The sequence below is a fragment of the Macrobrachium nipponense genome, chromosome 30, assembly GCF_015104395.2.
Source record: "Macrobrachium nipponense isolate FS-2020 chromosome 30, ASM1510439v2, whole genome shotgun sequence".
NCBI lineage: Eukaryota > Metazoa > Arthropoda > Malacostraca > Decapoda > Palaemonidae > Macrobrachium > Macrobrachium nipponense.
The window spans coordinates 15,653,703-15,673,790 of NC_087218.1; the positions used below are offsets into that span (position 1 = coordinate 15,653,703).

The window sequence follows — 20,088 nt, forward strand, 5'->3', positions numbered from 1 at the left end:
ACATCCGCCTTCAACGAAACCAGACACACAGGTCTCTGTTTCAGTTTGTTTACAAGAACTTTAGGTAATTATTTACCAACAGAACTTCGTAAGTAAGTTGCGTCGTAAATTTGCAATGAAAGACGAGTGAAGCTCTGTCATACTTCACGGTTGATAAATGAAGCGTAAGCTTTCATTGTTATGTACTCATTTAATTAGCGTTATTTTCATCTCTTACTCATATAAATTAAGTATTATTCCCGTCTTCATCTTTGTTCTGGTGCCTCCAATGCAGGCGAGAGGAATTGGGCCCAAAAGAAGAAGAAATTCAGAAATTGGTTGTTGTTGTTGTTGATTGAGTTAGCCTTATGCCAGCACGAGCTTTCGCTCCTGGAGCTTCCCTTAACAAATTGAGAAAGTAGATATGGGGGAGACATGCATAAGTTGGTTTAATAAGTCTACTACAAAGAGAGAGAGAGAGAGAGAGAGAGAGAGAGAGAGAGAGAGAGAGAGAGAGAGAGAGAGAGAGAGGATTTTCACTCTTGATGTCAGGTATGAATTAACTGAAGAGAAAAACACTTTTTTGAAATTTTGTTACATAAAAAATTCGCTGACTGTCAACAAAAGGCCTTTTGTTGACAGTCAGCGAATTTTTTATGTAACAAAATTTCAAAAAAGTGTTTTTCTCTTCAGTTAATTCATACCTGACATCAAGAGTGAAAATCCTCTCTCTCTCTCTCTCTCTCTCTCTCTCTCTCTCTCTCTCTCTCTCTCTCTTTGTAGTAGACTTATTAAACCAACTTATGCTACAATTGCTAATTGGTTTTAGAGCGCTTATGAATTTTATAAGCTTTGATTTCATGATCAACTTCAGGATTATCAACCTCCAACCGACCAGGTTGGAAAATTCAAGGATTCTAACAACGTTTCAATTTGCAAAGCCTGATTTGTATTGCCGAGTAAGTCTCAAGGAAACTTGAAATGTTTTGTATTGCAATGTATACTTTCACTAAAGAATATTTCATCTCGCGCTTCAAGTAGTACTAAAATACACTTATTGTTATACATATTGAGATGCAGTTATCTCCAGTCTGCATTATATGTGCATGTTTTTAAATTATATCTTGCTACAAAATTTAGATTCAAGTACCTCTTGCTTTTATTCTAAATTCTTGTAAAATGAGCAAAAAAACAAAATCAAAAACAAAAACTTTCAATTTTCACCAAGTCTTGCTTAGTGGGCCCTGTTAAAATAGCAAAATAAAATACTATGTCGTTTCAATTTCATCAAAAGAAACGCAATACCCACAATGATTTTACAGGGCCGTAAATGTTGCAGCCTTGGACCTTATAATTGTTTCCTGTCAAAGGATCTATAACCAATTGTTTGTGTTTTTATATCATTTTCCCGTTGAAATAAGAAGCGCTGGATATCTTGGGAAGGCAGTACTGACATGCTCTGTTGAATTTATCTGTGGTCATTTTATTCATCAACCATTTTATTGTTTATTTGTCGTTTCTTTCACTACACATGCGCGTCAGACAACGCTTTTCACTAGAAAAAGTATGGAAGCGTTTCAGTTTAAAACATAAATCGAAAAGGAATTTATATCCCAAGAACTCTCCAACATTTTAACGTCGAAGTTTCACCATGGCAGGCAACTACTATTAGAATTTCTTGTGAAAACAACATAAATTTATTTTAAAACATGTTCAGTTACTCCGCCTCCAGCTTTCTACCAGCAAATATTTACCAGACAAATTTTCTGAAAGAAAAAACTGTGGTACTCAGTCGTTGACAATCTACGTGTGATCTGTTTGTAATATGCCTACGCGTGTCTTCAAAGATGCAGTTTCAGTTACACTGTTGTAAAGAAGTGTACTAAATTATCTCGCAAATTTCAGTCTTCAAAGCAATTTCAAAAGAAAGGATTAAGCAAAGTAAATGTAAAACAATATGTGTGGCTTTCAACATCAAAAAAGACCAGGGAGCATAAAATTCGTAGAGATCCATTAGAGAGATTATGTATTAACGGCGTTTTCTGTAAGAGAAAGTTATTGTGATTTAAGGAAATACGGTCTATTTTATGCTAATTGTTTGGCCAATGAGAACCGGAAGACATTTTCAAGAAATTCCTTAAAAAACAATAAAAAAAAATAATCAGAATAATAACATTCCAAACGTACAGACAGTAAGCATGAAAAGATGTTTAACCAAAGAGCCGTGACATAACCCACAGAAGCCGGCCCGGCCGTCCTTCAGAGGCCAGAAATCATAAATAGAGTACCGAGAAGTAGCCGCCGTCCGTGACCGAGATCAAAACACCGTGTTGTCGAACCGTGTGAGCGACACGAACAAAAACAAAACAGAAAGAAGAAGAAGGAGAGAAAGCGGCCACAGGCTAAAAGACAAGGGAGTGTCTTACTTCAACGCTGTCCGTTGCCAACATCTGCATGGCATATGATGTCATTACCATCCCGGCGAAGTCAGGCCCATCATCCTTCGTGGACTATCCTGTAAATATTTATCTTGATGTTATGGTCGACATTATGGGACGTGTGACGAACGAGTAGGTATTAATATTGTGATGGCAGGAAATGAAGAGGCGTGTGCGTTCGCTTAGGCTTCAGAATTATTTTTTATTTATATGTAGGGCACATTGTTAAGTTAACATTCCGGGAGTTCGTTCGTTTGTTTGTATGGTGTTTTTACGTGACTAACGAACCACGTCGAGAGTGGCCTTCTATCACCAGAAATACACATCTCTTAACACCTCAATGTAATGCCCGAGAGTCGAACTCGCGGCCACCGAGGTGGCAGGTTAAGACCATACCGATCACGCCACTGTGAAAGTTCGTTTGGGAAATATGCGTGTTTATTGATGTACACAAAGGCGTACACATACACACGGTTTTTGCTCATAGGCCAAGCCACCTTCTACGGCGAAACGGCTTTCTTTATATATATATATATATATATATATATATATATATATATATATATATATATATATATATATATATATATGTGTGTGTGTGTGTGTGTGTATATTTAGTATATACATATTCCCTTTTGAACCTCATTGTGACCCACTGCCGCTCACCCTAGACTCCTAAGACCTGATGGAAGTCTCCAAGCATTTATTTTTGGGATGAGATCGTTAGCCCCATGATCACGAGCTTTCTCCCGAAGCATCAGGCTTCTTTGCACCATCCTATCAATTTCTTTTTCCCAGATCTTCAATTATGACCTGGTTTATTATATACTTCTGTATTCTTTATCCATTCTCACACTTTATACTTTTCAATGTCAGTGTTTTCTCGTCTCACTATTATGAAGATCTGAGTGATAATGAAAACTATGTCGGTATTGAGAATAGATTCTTCTCTTTCTGTATTGCATTCGCTTCGAATGAGTATTAATATTTAGATATGCATTCTGTAATTTTGTACTGTATTTTCAACTTGAAACTTAATCTATAAAGAAAATTATGAATTATAATTTTTATTCTTAAAAAAACAGGTCCTGTACACTATAAGGAAGGCTCAGAATATTGAAGAATTAAGATATTTAAATTACTGTTAATGTAAACAAAAAAGTAATAGGTAAAAGTAATTAAACTTTTATTATTACTGTAAGGTTTATTTCTACCTCTTTTTGTCAGCTGTTATTCATAGCCTAATGGAGAAACATGATCCGAGGACTTTTGAAAAACTTCAAAACAAATTTCAATAAATGTCAAACATGCCCATCAGCTTGTTTGTTTTCAATTACGTCAGTGATTCTTGTTAATGACTATAGAAAAAGCATTTGTTTTTGCCAGCCTGAGTTACCCACGTAATACGATGCGATGCGTTAATGCCCTCATGACAACTGTCAACATATCGACGTAGCAATGGTTATTATCACATAATCGAGACGTCTCGAGGACTGAGAAACCATTTGAGTTTTAAATGCCTTTATATTATTATTGTAAATACCCTCAACGTTGATCGTTGTCAGACCTACCGTTAGGAGCAATCGTTGCCAGGCGTATGTTTAATTTAAAGAGACGTCATTGGTGGACGTATGTTTGAAAGGTTCGTCATTACCAGACGTATGATTGAAAGTCTTGGATTAATTAAGCGTTGAGAGAGAAACTGGAAGGCAGCCAATTCCTCTGGGTCGGGAGGGACGGAAGAACTGTTTATGGAAGGCATCTTGATATGTAGTGTAAACCGAGTGTCTTGCCGGTCAAACAGATATCCGATTGAGATCCAAACTGATGGCAGATCTGCCGATAACATCGAGTTCGAGGTCTGGCGTAAACAAGAAGAAACTGAGACACTGATAGCTCAGGTTTTGTGTTTGTGTTTAATGAAGGGTAAATATGAGTATGTCTGTAAGGATTGGCTTTAGATATTTCTCGACCAAGAAGTTTGATTTCCCTACAGACTGTCGACTATCTTCCTTGTACATACAGATTTGATTTAAAACCATTCAGTAATCAATGATAACTTTGGTCGTCCGGCCTTATTTAGCACCTACACTGTCCTTGTCAGTTACTCAAGAATGCGGAATGTCTCTGCTTTCTCGTGTGTTTCCTAAATCATTTAATGTGCTACAGTTTTTCTCACATTTCCTGCTGTTGATGAAGGTTTAAGTTCAGCTTTTTAGCTTTCTGTAAAGAAAATTATTGTGGCGGCTTTGTCTGTCCGTCCGCACCTTTTCTTTCCGCCCTGAAATCTTAAAAACTACTGAGGATAGAGGGCTGCAAAGTGGTATGTTGATCAATGATCATCCACCCTCCAATCATCAAACACCAAATTGCAGCCTTCTAGCCTCAGTAGTTTTTATTTTAAGGTTAAAGTTAGACATGATCGTGCGTTTGACACTAACAACACAGGTCACGAAGGCCAGGCTGAGAGTTTCGTGGGCCATGGCTGAGAGTATCATACAGTTTATACGCTGTACAGAAAGTTTCTTCTGCGCATTATTACTTGTTTATTATCTTTTTTTAATCATTCAAAAATAGAAGTCCATCCATAGACACCATGTCCATGTGACCGGAAAAAAAAAATAAAATAAAAAAATTGGCTGTCGCTTCGAAAACCAATTGGGAATTGCGGCTCTCAACTGAGAGCAATAATAATAAATATTATGATTGTTAATTGCATTCATGGTCCAGGGGAAAAATCTCGAGTTCGATTCCCGAACGAGTCGGAATAAGTTAAGCATCATAACTCCATTAACCTTAGTTGAGAGTTATAGGTGGATGGTAGTTGGTTGACCATGATGGTCCTGTTTGGAATTGGAGGTGCAGCCTTTCAGTGGGAAAGACATATGTTGAAATAATAATAATGTTAAATAGAATGGCAAAATGAAGCGAATTGATTATATATATTTTCTCTATTTTTCTTGTTATCAGCTTCTCTGGCTCAGAGATGCTTCTTAGTCACTGGCCAATGTATTCTTACGAGGAAATTCTAAAAAATGCTGGAGGAAGTATTTTACTTAAGAACTGGATTCTGGTGTCATTTATCTGGTATACTGGTATTAACAGTATTATCTCAGGTCCAGGTCACGCAGGGGTCATCTCTCGTAGACAGCTGGTGTTGGTGCTGGTATTATTGTAACGTTTCGACCTCCTCATAGGTCATCATCTTGACGAGTGAGTAGTGGGACTAAAGCAAGTGTGTGTACGTGGTGGTATTTATAGCGACTTGGACCTAGACCTGAATTCAGCTCTAGGTCTAAGTCACTATAAATACCACCACAGACACACTTGCCTTAGTACCACTACTGACTCGTCAAGAAGATGACCTACTATTAAGTCGAAACATCACGATAATACCAACACCAGCTGTATACCAGAGATGACCCCTGCTTGACTTTGACCTGTATATTGTTAATACCAGTATACCAGATAAATGACGCCAGAATCCTGTTTTTTCGAATGAAATATCCCCTCCAGCATTTTTTAGATTTTCTCAATGTGAATACATTGGCCAGTGACTATGAAGCATTGATGAGCCAGAGAAGCAGATAATGAGAAAAACAGAAAATAATATGTAAAATCAATTTGTTTCATTCTGCCTTTTTATTTAACAGAATTTGTCTAAAAGAGGGTCTTTCTACCAAAAAATAATAATGAGGCAGGATGCAACCTGGAACCACACACTTATACAAGCCACCTAGTCGAATAGGATGACTGTGATGGGAAAAAAAAAATAATAACTTCAAGCAAGAACAAACCAACAAGGTAAATTCAGGCGAGAAATTCATAACTATTCCTTTTTTTATTGTTAATAAGATATAAATAATTGTGATTTTCTGCTTATTTGTGGTTTTGTAGCTTATAAATACTTCTCAGGAACATTTCAACTCATTATGTAAAATAAGCTCAGCTGTAAAAATATTAAATATCATTGACTCTATAAATGAAGTTCAGTGCACAAATTAGCAAGTGTAGATTACGAAATGTTTGAATATTGTGTTGCATTTGAAGACATGCTGGTGAGATTAATATTCAGTGACCACCCAATAACTAGGGTGTCATGTTGATTTTTATTTCTTGTTTGTTTTGCAGGAGCGCATTATTTTTGCCTTTGATTTCTGGATAAAACAAAAGAATTTTTGCTGTTATATCATCAGCTTTCGTCATTTCATATTATAGCAGTGTGATATGGAAATTACGATCTGGAAATTCAGATGAATGGAAATTTTCTCAGAGAAACTGAATTCGATGTTTCATCTGAAAATGTATTGAATTTAGTGCTATTTTGGCTTATTATCAACGCTTCACCTACCCTGTGGTACCAGTACTGAACACCGTATGGTACATGTAAAGTAGACTGCCGCAGGGAGATATCGTTTATTGATATACGTAATTAGTCGACCAGATGATATAGAGATGGGTATATATAATACTTTGATCCCCGAGGGCTAGTACTAAACGTGTCCCAAGGAACTTCCGCCATGTTTAGTACTAGAGTAGATTCACATCATCCATGCATCTGATGTCTAGGCCAGTGCCTTAATAGGCTCCTGATTGGTTGTTGATAAGCCTGTCACAGGGCTGGAAACTCTCAGTCTCTCAAGAGAGTTCACATGGGCAGGATGTGTGTTCCACCGCTCCTGAAGGATACGTTTTTCAGAAGTATTCCTGAGGAGAGTTGGAACATACATCCTGCTTATGTGAACACTCTCGAGAGACTGAGAGTTTCCAGCCCTGTGATTGGCTTATCAACAGCCAATCAGGAGCATCGGAAGGGACTGGCCTAGGGATCAGATGCACGGGTTATGTAAATCTACTATGGCACTTGCAGTAGGTGATGCGTAGATAACAACCATAAGTAGCACCATTTATTTATTTATTTTGTTTCCTGAAACCCACATTCATTTCCTTCCCACAGATGCGACATTGGGTCACTGGGTTACTACAGAACTGCCAGTGGGACCATCCGTCCTGTGACCGTCTCACAAAACGTAAGGATGAATGGTCAGGCTGGTGGGGCATCTAAGGTTAGTTAGAGATGCGGTTAGGGACTTTCTTCTTCTTCCTCTTCTTAGGGACTATCTTTTTCTTCTTCCTCTTCTTAGGGACTTTCTTTCTCTTCCTCTTCCTTCTTCAAGCAGACCATAATTTACCATACTTCAGTTGCCTCCAGATTCACTGTTGACACGCTTATACACTACACTCACCATCTTGAACTCATAGTGAATAAGACACGAGACATTCATTAATCAATATATTCTATATTCTTTTAGTATTCATTTCTTTCAGACCATAGAAGTTTCAGAATGCTGAAAGAGGTATATCCAATATTTTTAGTAATAATTTTTTTTAGCCCACATTACCTCTCAGACTGGAAAAAATGGTTAAATTTAAGGTATATTCAATATTTTTTGGGTATTTAATAAGACAGAAAAAATAGTGTGACACGACAGACTGAGGCAAAACCACAAAGATAATAAGATGTTGATTACCTTTCCCCGAGAATCCGAGCTCCTTCGTGATGTCCTTCTATCATATCAGTTTGTAGTCTTGTTTATGAACTCTGTGTTAGTCTGTGACTCTCCAGTCATACCTCAATTTAACACATTTCAGGAACACTAACTCTGACCTCCAGGAACACATTCTGGTTATTCAATCTTCCCTCAATTTAACACACTTAGGTACACTAGTTCCGACTCTCCAGTCTTACCTCAGTTTAACACACTACAGGAAAACTAATTCTGACTCTCCAATCTCCCCTCAATCTAACACACTTCAGGAACACTAATTCTGACCCTCCAATCTTCCCTCAATTTAACACACTTCAGGAACACTAATTCTGACCCTTCAATCTTCCCTCAATTTACACTTCATGCACTATTCTGACCTCCTTTCTTCCCTCAATTTAACACACTTCAGGAACACTAATTCTGACCCTTCAATCTTCCCTCAATTTAACTTTCCCCTTCAATTTCACACTTCAGAACACTAATTCTGACCCTCCAATCCCCCGCCCCAATCAATTTACACTTCAGGACACTAATTCTGACCCTCCAATCTTCCCTCAATTTAACACACTTCAGGAACACTAATTCTGACCCTCCAATCTTCCCTCAATTTAACACACTTCAGGAACACTAATTCTGACCCTCCAATCTCCCTCAATTTAACACACTTCAGGAACACTAATTCTGACCCTCCAATCTTCCCTCAATTTAACACACTTCAGGAACACTAATTCCCTGACCCCTCCAATCCCCCTCAATTTAACACACTTCAGGAACACTAATTCTGACCCTCCAATCTTCCCTCAATTTAACACACTTCAGGAACACTAATTCTGACCCTCCAATCTTCCCTCAATTTAACACACTTCAGGCACCTAATTCTGACCCTCTCCAATCCCCCTCCAATTTAACACACTTCAGGAACACTAATTCTGACCCTCCAATCTTCCCTCAATTTAACACCTTCATGAACACTAATTCTGACCCTCCTTTCTTCCCTCAATTTAACACACTTCAGGAACACTAATTCTGACCCTTCAATCCCCCCTCAATTTAACACACTTCAGGAACACCAATTCTGACCCTCCAATCCCCCTCAATTTAACAACTTCAAGAACACTAATTCTGAACCCTTTCAATCTTCCCTCAATTTCACTTCATGAACACTAATTCTGACCCTCCAATTTCTTCCCTCAATTTCACACTTCATGGAACACTAAATCTGACTTAATTCTCAATGGTCAAATTTAACCACACTTCAGGACACTAATTCTGACCCTCCAACTCCCCCCCTCAATTTAACACACTTCAGGAACACTAAGTCTGAGCACCCTTCCCCCAATCCCCCCTTCCCTCAAGTTTGAAACCACACTTCAGGAACACCTAATTCTGACCCTCCATCACCCCGTCCAAATTAACACACTTCCCAGGAACACCATTCTGAACCCTTCCAATCTTCCCTCGATTTAAAACAACAGGCACGGCTACCGAGGTAACACTGATGCTGACCTTCCTAATCTTCCCGCAATTTACACCTTGAAGGAATAACTCACTCGACATTCAATCTTCCCTCAATATTAACAACACTTCAAGGAACCACTAAGTCGACCCTTCCAATCCTCATTTAACACACTTCAGGAACACAATTCTGAACCCTTCCAATCCCCATCAATTTAACACACACTTCAAGGAAACCCAATAATTCCGGAACCCTCCCCCCAATGCCCCTCGAATTTAAACACACTTCAGGGAACAGAATTCTGAACCCTTGCAATTTCCTCATTTAACACACTTCAGCGAACCCACTAATTCGAAACCCTTCAATTCCCTTCCCCTCAATTTAAACATTTACTTCAGGAAACACTAATCTGACCCTCCAATCCCCTCATTTAACACATCAGGAACACTAATTCTGAAACCCTTGAACTTCCCTCAATTTACAACGTCTATGAAACCACTAATTCCTTTGAACCTTCCCTTTCTTCCCTCCAATTTAAACCACAACTTCAGGAACACTAATTCTGACCCTTTCAATCCCCCATCAATTTAACACACTTCGGAACACTGCTGACCCTTCAATCTTCCCGCATTTAACCCACCCAACTTGGAAGGAACAACCCCCTAACTTCGGAATCAATTTGTTCAATCTTCCCTCAATTTCCCTTCCGGAATTAACACCCAATAATTTTCGGAACCCTCACTCCCCCCTCCATTTAAACACTTCACAGGAACCCAAACTTCTGACCCTCCATCTTCCCTCATTTAACACACTCCAGGAACACGATGCTGACCTTCCAATCTTCCCGCATTTAACACACTTGAGGAACACTAACTCTGATCATTCATCTTCCCTCAATTTCCCTTCAATTTAACACATTTCACGAACACTAACTCTGATCATTCAATCTTCCTCAATTTAACACACTTTAGGAACACTAACTCTGATCATTCAATCTTCCCTCAATTTAACACTTCATGAACACTAATTCTGACCCTCCAATCTTCCATCAATTTAACACTTCATGAACACTTAATTCTGACCCTCCAATCTTCCCCCAATTTAACACACTTCAGGAACACTAACTCTGATCATTCAATCTTCCCTCAATTTATAGTCAAACTCATCCTTTTTGGCCATTGGGGCATTGGTCGCAATAGGACTGGATTTTCACAGTTGCCACAATTCTATAAATACGCCAGGACAGTGACAATGAAATGTGTCTGATATTTTTTATACTAACTAAATATATGGTAATTACTTTATCTTATAATAAAACTTCATTTGTTTAAGAATGACTAAGTTTTTGATGGGAGAACTAATATTATTAAAAATTTTTCCTGAGATTTAACAACACTGCTGTACTGTATTTTGCTCTGTGGCTACCTTTCTCCGTCTCCGGACACCGAAGGTCATTCTGTGTCACTGAATCATTGACTCAACATGGATACATCTCCCACTCCTTACTGCCCCCGCCTGCATAGTCAAGCAAAGAAAATAATTTACAATGTAAATCGGAACTTTTTAGATGAAAAGGCCAGCAGTGCAAGATATATCAGTCGAGCGATTTATAGAGTCATTCGTCATTAACATCGATGACAGCTCAGACAACGAATCTCCTGATTAAATAACATGGAGAGGATTAGGCCTACTGGGGAGACCTCTATAAAAAAAACGCGCCTTGACTTTTACTTCCATGGTGGTGTGGAAACAAAGTCAAAATAACAAAGATCAGTCTGAGACCTTACAGAGAGAGAGAGAGAGAGAGAGAAAGAAAGAGGTGGGGCAGAAGCAGCTGGGTAGACGTGGCAACGGTGGGGAAAATGCCCGTAATTCTCCGAGCCAACACCTACTGGCCCTAAAAAGGATGAGTTTGACTGTAACACACTTCAGGGAACACTAATGTCTGACCCTCCAGGTCTCCTCTCATTTAACAAACTTCAGAACACTCATTCTGACCCTCCAGTCTTCCCTACAAGTTTTACACATTTCAGGAACACTAACTCTGATCATTCAATCTTCCTCAATTTAACACACTTCAGGAACACTAATTCTGACCCTCCAATCTTCCCTCAATTTAACACACTTCAGGAACACTAATTCTGACCCTCCAATCTTCCCTCAATTTAACACACTTCAGGAACACTACTCTGATCATTCAATCTTCCCTCAATTTAACACATTTCAGGAAGAAACACTAATTTCTGACCCTCCAATCCTCCCCTCAATTTAACACACTTCAGGAACACTAATTCTGACCCTCCAATCTCCCCTCAATTTAACACACTTCAGGAACACTAATTCTGACCCTCCAATCTTCCCTCAATTTAACACACTTCAGGAACACTAATTCTGACCCTCCAATCTTCCCTCAATTTTAACAAACTTCAGAACACTAATTCTGACCCTCCAATCTTCCCTCAATTTAACACACTTCAGGAACACTAATTCTGACCCTCCAATCTTCCCTCAATTTAACACACTTCAGGAACACTAATTCTGACCCTCCAATCTTCCCTCAATTTAACACACTTCAGGAACACTAACTCTGATCATTCAATCTTCCCTCAATTTAACACATTTCTGGAACACTAATTCTGACCCTCCAATCTTCCCTCAATTTAACACACTTCAGGAACACTAATCTTGTAGCAAATGTCATTCAGTTTTTCCTTTACTATTTCCACCAGCTCATTTTTACATCAAGTTTCATCCGTTTTTTTTTTTTTTTTTTTTTTCTTCCAGGCCAGTAATCGAGGTTTATTCCCATCATAGGCTTTTTTTTTTTTTTACTACTTTTTGCTATTTTAAAATTCTAATGATCTTTTTACAGATAGGATTCTTTCACAAAGTCCACAAACAGAAAGGTTTCAAGCAAATATTTTGACCATAGTCTTGCTTTATGCATTTATTTGAGCTTCCTGTTTACAGTCCTTTTTTTTTTTAAGAAAACGTACTGTGCCGCTGGTACAGTGGTACCTCGAGATACGAAATTAATCCGTTCCGAGGTGGCCTTCGTATCATGAGCTTTTCGCATCTTGAACCGCATTTTACATGTAAAATGGCTAATCCGTTCCAAGCCCTCCAAAAACTCCCCAGTAAATTTCATAATAAAGCTAAATTGAACTATAAATAATGAAATATTACAATAATTTGGACCATTCAATACCTAACTTAATATGTACTGCTAATATGTACTACATAGTACCTGTAAATAAAGTGTATTAGTGTACATAGTATACAAGAAATACTGTGCGTACATACTTAGTAACATGTGGAAGCTTATCTTTCGAGTGAGGCTATCTCCGAAAGTGGCGACAGAGAAGGACAAACGGCAGATACATACGTACACTTAACTTTACGAAACACACAAAAAATGTAAGGGAAACAAACTAAACTTTACGAAACACATTAACAAAACTGTAACACAACTTTACAAAATTCTTTTTACAAAATTTCAACTTCTCCACTTTCAACTTTATGATTTTAGTATCATTTGGTTCTTCCTATTTGCTTACTACTCCTACTTAAAGGGCTCTTTAAAAAAATAACTATCCCAGGAAGATTGCTTCTGCCTACTTTTGACAATGTTCCTGAAACGACTCGGGCAAACGTCATCGAACTGTGCAAGCATACGTCCTGTGTAAGCCTTTTCGGGGCCTCTTTTCTACGAATAATTGCACCTTATGAAAAGCAGCTAGAGCATCCTTAATTTCTGCCGTTGTCTTAGAGTCGTCGTCCTCCTCCTTGCCACTGCTAGAGAACTCCTCTTGAACGACATTATGTTGCATCGCCTCCAACTCCTTCAGGTCATCCGTCGTAAGCTCCTCTTGGTGCTCCTCGAAAAGGTCATTGATGTTGTCCTCATCGATGACCAGCCCCATGGACTTGCCGAGGGCAACAATCTCTTCAAGATCTGGTTGCGAAACAGTTTCAGGATCGTCAACTGTTCCTGAATCTGCAGCACCAGCTTCGCCCACGTCGAATCCCTCGAAGTCTCGGGAGGATACGGCATCAGGCCAGAGTTTCCTCCACAAGGAATTCAAGGTTCGCCTCAAAACCTCCTGCCAAGCTTGGTCGATGAGTCGGATGCATATTACGATATCGAAATGCTCCTTCCAAAATTCACGCAAGGTGAGGTTTGTGGTATCGGTGATGTCAAAACATCTCTTGAAATGATGTTTTGTATACAGCTTTTTGAAGTTTGATATCACTTGCTGGGCCATGGGCTGGAGGAGAGGGGTGGTGTTAGGCAGAAGAAAAGAACCTTGACGAAGGAATACTCCGCTAGGATATCCTTCTCGAGGCCAGGAGGGTGAGCAGGGGCATTGTCCAATACCAGCAAACATTTCAGAGGGAGGCACTTCCCTTCCAAGAATTTCTTCACTGTCGGACCGAAACACAGATTTACCGACTTGGTGAACAAAAGCCTCGTTACCCAGGCTTTCGCATTAGCCCTTCACATCACTGGAAGCTTCTCCTTAAGCATTTTGTGGGCCTTGAAGGCTCGAGGAGTCTCGGAATGATAGACAAGTAGGGGCTTCACCTTGCAATCCCCACTGGCGTTGGAACAAAGTGCAAGCGTAAGCCTGTCTTTCATAGGCTTATGCCCGGGTAGCTTCTTCTCTTCCTCCGTGATGTATGTCCGACGAGGCATTTTTTTTTTCCAAAAAAGGTCAGTCTCATCACAGTCGAAGACTTGCTGAGAACTGTAGCCTTCCTTGATCATCTCCTCGTCGAACGTCTTAATAAAGGCTTCAGCCGCTTTCGTGTCCGAGCTGGCCGCCTCCCCATGCCACACCACCGAATGGATGCCAGTCCGTTTACGGAATTTCTCGAATCACCCATGCGAAGCCTTGAAGTCTGGGGTTGGCGTTGATGTCCCTTCTCCTCCGTCGTCTTCGGCCTGGGCAATCAAATCGCCGAAAATAGCGCTGGCCTTGTGGCAGATTGCCGTCTCCATTATCATATCGCCAGCGATTTCTTTGTCTTTTATCCAGACAAGAAGAAGTCTTTCCATTTCATCGTGCACGTGGGTCCTCTTGCTGGACAAAATAGTCACGCCTTTGGAAGGTGTAGCTGCTTTGATGACATCCTTCTGCTTAAGGATGGTGCCTATTGTCGACGGATTTCAGCCGTATTCCTTGGCGATCACACTCAATCGCATACCAGCTTCATATTTTTAATGATCTCCATCTTCGTCTCCAAAGAGAGCATCTTCTTCTTTCCGTGAATTTCATCTTTCTTGGGACCCATGACTACGTATGTACTGTACGTAATTATGTTATGTAGTACGTATACATATGTAGTAAAGTTCTAACACAACACAATAAAGTATACTACAACGAAATCACTAACGAATTTACGTTAATAAACGAAATTGTTAGAACAAATGAATACCGCGTGCGTACGATACCGATGATCCCGTGAAGTGGCCGAAGAAGCACACCGCTATGTAGATGCATCATGGGAGGGATGCTGACCAATAGGAGAGAAGGATCTCAGGGCAGTGACTAGCATCAGGAACCAATGGGAGAGCGGGAGGATGGTGGCGAGTCTACTCAGTTGGCGGCGCGCAAATTTCAAAATTTTTATCGGGTCCGGGCGAATCTCAGACTTTACAGCAACAATTTTCGTATGTAGAGCCGTAAAATTTTTCGTATTTGCATTCGTATCTCAAGTTTTTCGTTAGTTGAGCCTTTCGTATCTCGAGGTACCACTGTATTCTTGAATTTAGCTTACAATAACGCTTCCCAATATCGTAAACTTCGTCATAAATACTAAAAGTTATTGTGAATTAAGTTTAATCACACCTCCCATTATCCGTGATTGTGTTAGACAACACTCTCCAAAACTGTAAACTTCATAAAGAAAAAAAAAATAAAAAGCTTACTTATTCTCTACCAAGTACAAAAACCTTCCACTATGGTAAGCTACGGCAAAACTGCTCTCCTATACACTGTCACACCACACTTTTCATATTTTAAACGTCAAAAACGTACATAATTATGAGTCACATTTTATCTGTATGCATTTCTTAAAGATAAATTAACCAGTATAAAAATAAAAGTCCCTTTTTATAATGTTAGGGCAGTATAGGAGACTAAGAATGATAAGGACATAAGATTAAGTAGAATAGCAGATGACAGAATGAATCACAGGGAAAGAACAGTAGTAGAAGGCAGAAAAGCGAAGCTTAATCTCTGTAACGGCTCACCAAACAAAACATTATGGGCTCTTCTTTTACGCAGGGGCAAAGTGACGAATCCTCCCCTCGGAGAACGATCCCGATAACGTGGTGCCTCTTGGTCATCGCGATCTACGTGGGCATCGGTGGTCTTATCTTTGCGCAATGGGAGAGGTGGTCCGTCCTGGATGCCTGCTATTTCTCGTACATCTCTCTCAGCACCATAGGGTTTGGAGACTTGGTGAGTGGGTGGCTAGACAATTTTTATGTGAGACTGGTTTATTCTTCCTGTTCATTGTTACTCATTCTTTGTTACTCTCGTAATAGCAGCTTCACAATCGAGATAAAAAACAATCTTAGAAGACTGATTTGTTTTATAAAAAAGTACATAAAATTATAGCTTTTAGCAATGAATGCCAATTAGTATAGTGTATGTGTATTTACACGGTTGCTCAACAAAATAATAGAAAATAGCTAACCCTAAATGCCACAAGAACTCCATGATCTATATACTCCAGTGGATTATGATAAGCAGAAGTATGGCATGACAAAAATCCGTCCTAAGCAAAATTAGCTTTACGCCTAGAATGTAATCAAGAGAGCCCTGAAGGGGTCCCCAGGGTTTGATAGAAAAGCTGCAAAAGCAGAGCAGGAAAAGGGGTATAAATAATACTTTACGAGAGGAAGAATGGGACAAGCCGCCTTGCTTTTATTTAGTAGAATATAATTTTACTGTTACCTTTTCTTCTGCGGTAGCTAAACTGTGCAAGGTTAAATGGACTTCAAGAACAGTCTCGTAGGGTGGATAACAATTTTCTATGAACACTTGTGCATCACAACCAACGTTCCAGAGATGGTAGTATCCCGTTGTCAAGTAAATGAATGAAACGAGTACGGGAAAATTATTGCAGTCTCTTAGAATGAGTTACTCCAGTTGGGTAACATGTCCACGTATTCTGGAGGGCACGTTTATTCAGTTCACGTGTACAGCACAGAGGGTACAGATAACTGTCATCTGAGAGAAACATCTAGCTTGTATGTAATGCTGCAGCTATTTAGGTGGGATATTCTGAGAGACATTCTAAGCAAAGGAAAGAAATGTGGCTGCTTCTAGCTCGATAACGTCTGATGAATGGTTTCATGTAGATTTTTATGTGGACAAACTTGTCATTCTAAATTATACTATTATAGTCACTACTGAAATGTCAGTTAAGGAATAACATTTTGAAGAGATCGTGATATGACAGTCTGACCTCCCTGAGTGCTGGCTCCAGGAATTTGTTCTGAAATGAGGGGTGGAAATTATAATAAGGCACAGTTAAATGTCAGGCAACTAGGCAGGAAGAGACTAAAGGAAGTAAATGGAAAGAAATTATTTACATACAATGAACAGTGCAAGACATTTTGCGTGTGGTAAACCCTGCCGGGTCAGTCGAGTGGTAAATCAAGTTATTCTGCCCAACAGATGGTCTATTGTGACAAAAGTAATCATGCAATATATGAAAACCAATAAAATAGTACTCATGCTCAACTATGCAGTTCATTTGAAACTTATATATTATGCAGATAATTTGTTATTGAGTAATGTACACTGCCATTAACATGATTCAGTCATGAAGCATAAATACCTCTAATTCTCCATCTGAATATCTCCTGCAGGTTCCTGGAAAGACTGTAGAGGGCGAGAACGACGACCAGGAGGTTGAGTCCCAACAAATCATTTGTACAGTCTACCTCCTGGTGGGGAGCGCCCTTGTAGCCATGTGTTTCAACCTGATGCAGGAGGAGACGATAGAGAATCTCAAGGCCTTCTGGAGGAACTTGGGTTGTCTGAGGAAGAAAAAGACAAGAAAAATATCTGTACAAGATGGCCATGAAAGAACTGCTCGTTACGATGGTGATGGATGAATGGGAACCCATAGTGTAATGGCATATATCTCCTAATGGTGTCACTTTCAGGGATCAAAACTGTAATTGTGATTATGTAGCGTGTCAGATTTCAAGTAGCATGGTCTGGTTGGCAATGAAAAAATGGAGAAAAGAAAGCAAGTGAAATTTGAAGTAAAGATGATGTAACAACTTCTTTTTCTTGGTAGTAGTAATGTCTGAAGGGATGAAATTTTGGAAACTCCCAGAAGAAATTAGTGTAAGTACAATTTATAAACATGTTAAACTGAATTATAGTAAAGAAAGCCTGAAAATAATTTGTGATCACCCAGAGTGTGGCCTAATCTGAATATAAACAAGGATTACCAACAATCATGTATAGATTATTTTTTAAATAAGGGAACTTGATTGAGGAACGAGGCTCGGAATAATTATCTGTATGATTTTGACTAGATTTTAGCTTCTAACGAAAATCCCAACAAAAATAAGACTGAGAACTCCTTAGATGCAGGGTGGTGAATGAACAGCTGTGAATAGAACTTTAATACAAAGAAATTATCAAGAAATGTGCACACAGTCACCATTTTACTGTAAATACTGTGAGAATTTCACAGCATTGTCTGAATCGTATCTGACAAATTCATGCATTTCTACAGTAGAAATACTGCTGATTAGTGTTTTATGTCTCGATGTATTGATGTATATCAGTATGAAACTGTAAATCAAAAAAGCAACCTCTTTCCTAGAGAAGAAAATACTTTGATTCATAATAATAATATAATATACATAGACATTGTTTATCTGACCAACACTCTGAGGGAGGAGGTGCTTTTGTAAGGAAGTGGAAACTTCCTCTCTCGTGGAACAATCGAACACCATCAGGCCCAGGTATAAGTTGAGCCACGTAAGGTCTATTCCTTACTCCTTTTATTGATATCAAAACAGAATAAATTTGTTTTATTGATACAAAAACAACTTGGCAATTTGCTTTTCAAAGTGATTCTCTCTACCAATCGAATTGGAGTGGATTCATTTGTTCTATAAATTTGTAAATAAATTTTGAGGGTAATTTCACTGAAAAATTAATTAGTTTTTCACATTTTTTCAGTTTCTAGTTTTAAAACTCGTTGTTCCCGTGAAATTGTGGCAGTTTGATCTGTCCCGTATTTTTTTTTTTCAAGAAAATTGGTTTGTAATATTAATAATAACTTATGCAGAAAAATATGGAATAGTAAATCCCTTTTTAAGTAAAATATGGGAATTATTTTAGAAATATGATTTTTATAGATACTCTATGAAAGTTTCCCAAGCCTAGAACACCTTCAGGGATATGGAAGTGACTTTTGACATAATCTAACTCATCGAGATATAGTGACTTTTTCTATTACAACCCAGTCTTTACATGTATTATGTTTAATATATGAACTAAAGTGTTCTGATTATTTAGTTTAAAATTTCTCAAAATAACAGGTCTAGATTAAATAGACGTCTTTAAGGCACCCAGGGTGCCACAGGTGACAGACCTATATAGAAACAGTCAGCACTTAGTACAAAAATTAGCTCATTATTGTTACTGTAATTACAATATAAATATATAAACAAAATGCAGTTAGTAATACAATTTACAGTTATTATGTATGTACAATCTAATACAGTTCTGGAAGACTAGATGTCTTATGTGCCAGAAATAAAGGCACCAAAATTTGAAAAGGAAAAAATTGAGTGGCAAATCTTTCTCTTATAACAGGTTTGTTTTTGAGAGAGAGATATTCACAATCCTTGAAATTGACACAAAATTATCAGCCACTTACCCTTAAAAATAAATTCTATAGCTTCATAGTGGAAGACCTTTATATCATAGTAGTTGCTTAAGTATGACTGAAAATTTTGTCCATTAATATTAAAATGCACTTTGAGCTATAAATTCCCTCTCACAGGTCATTAGAAGGATCTGTTTTGAAGTGAAAGGAAACAAATAAAATGGAGGGAAAAATACCATGGTATGCAAGAATATCACATCGTAAATAAGACAGAGGTCCTGTGTAAGGGTAACAACACAGATTGATCAGAACAAGTATTATGCAAAAGCCCAAACAACTGTAAAAATGGTGCATATTCTTTTGGGGGAAAAATAACTAACCCAATACTTTACCCTGGCTTAATTCATGTGTAGCACAAAATCCCAGAGGCCAAAATCTGCAGTAGATGAAAAATGAACACCTGGGTCCAGTAGAATTTTTTCCTGATGAACCATGTTAGATCTTGTTTAATATACTACAATGCCTTAAAAAACTTATTACTGTAATTGCAAAAAACAGAGAAGGGTTATGACTCAGAACAAATTTTCTTTCAAAAATTTGTTTCCAATACTTGCTATAAGTTGTTTGTTGAAGTTGAACAATCACTAAGGATAATTCTGATTATATGCACCGATCTAAATTCTGCAATTATGGATAGGGTCATGTGGTTATTCATCCAAAAGCCATGGGTCCGATGAGTGTGACCAATGTGAGAAGATAATATTACTTCAATAGGACATTCTTTATAGAATTG

General features: G+C 38.5%; 1 protein-coding gene across 9 annotated transcripts in view; it reads left to right on the top strand.

Annotated features, from left to right (window-relative positions):
* Positions 1 to 18,555, top strand: part of LOC135202309 (TWiK family of potassium channels protein 18-like) — a 79,440-nt gene extending 60,885 nt beyond the window's left edge. For 7 of the 9 annotated variants that reach the window (XM_064231644.1, XM_064231645.1, XM_064231643.1 and 4 more), the window contains exons 5-7: positions 7,375 to 7,483; positions 15,713 to 15,889; positions 17,308 to 18,545. In XM_064231644.1, coding sequence (XP_064087714.1) covers positions 7,375 to 7,483; positions 15,713 to 15,889; positions 17,308 to 17,556 — 535 coding nt within the window. In that variant the 3' untranslated portion in view covers positions 17,557 to 18,545. Of the gene's footprint in view, positions 1 to 7,374; positions 7,484 to 15,712; positions 15,890 to 17,307 lie in introns of all 9 variants that reach the window. The other 2 variants (XM_064231650.1, XM_064231651.1) reach the window with 2 other exon arrangements.
* The last annotated feature ends 1,533 nt before the right edge of the window (positions 18,556 to 20,088 follow it).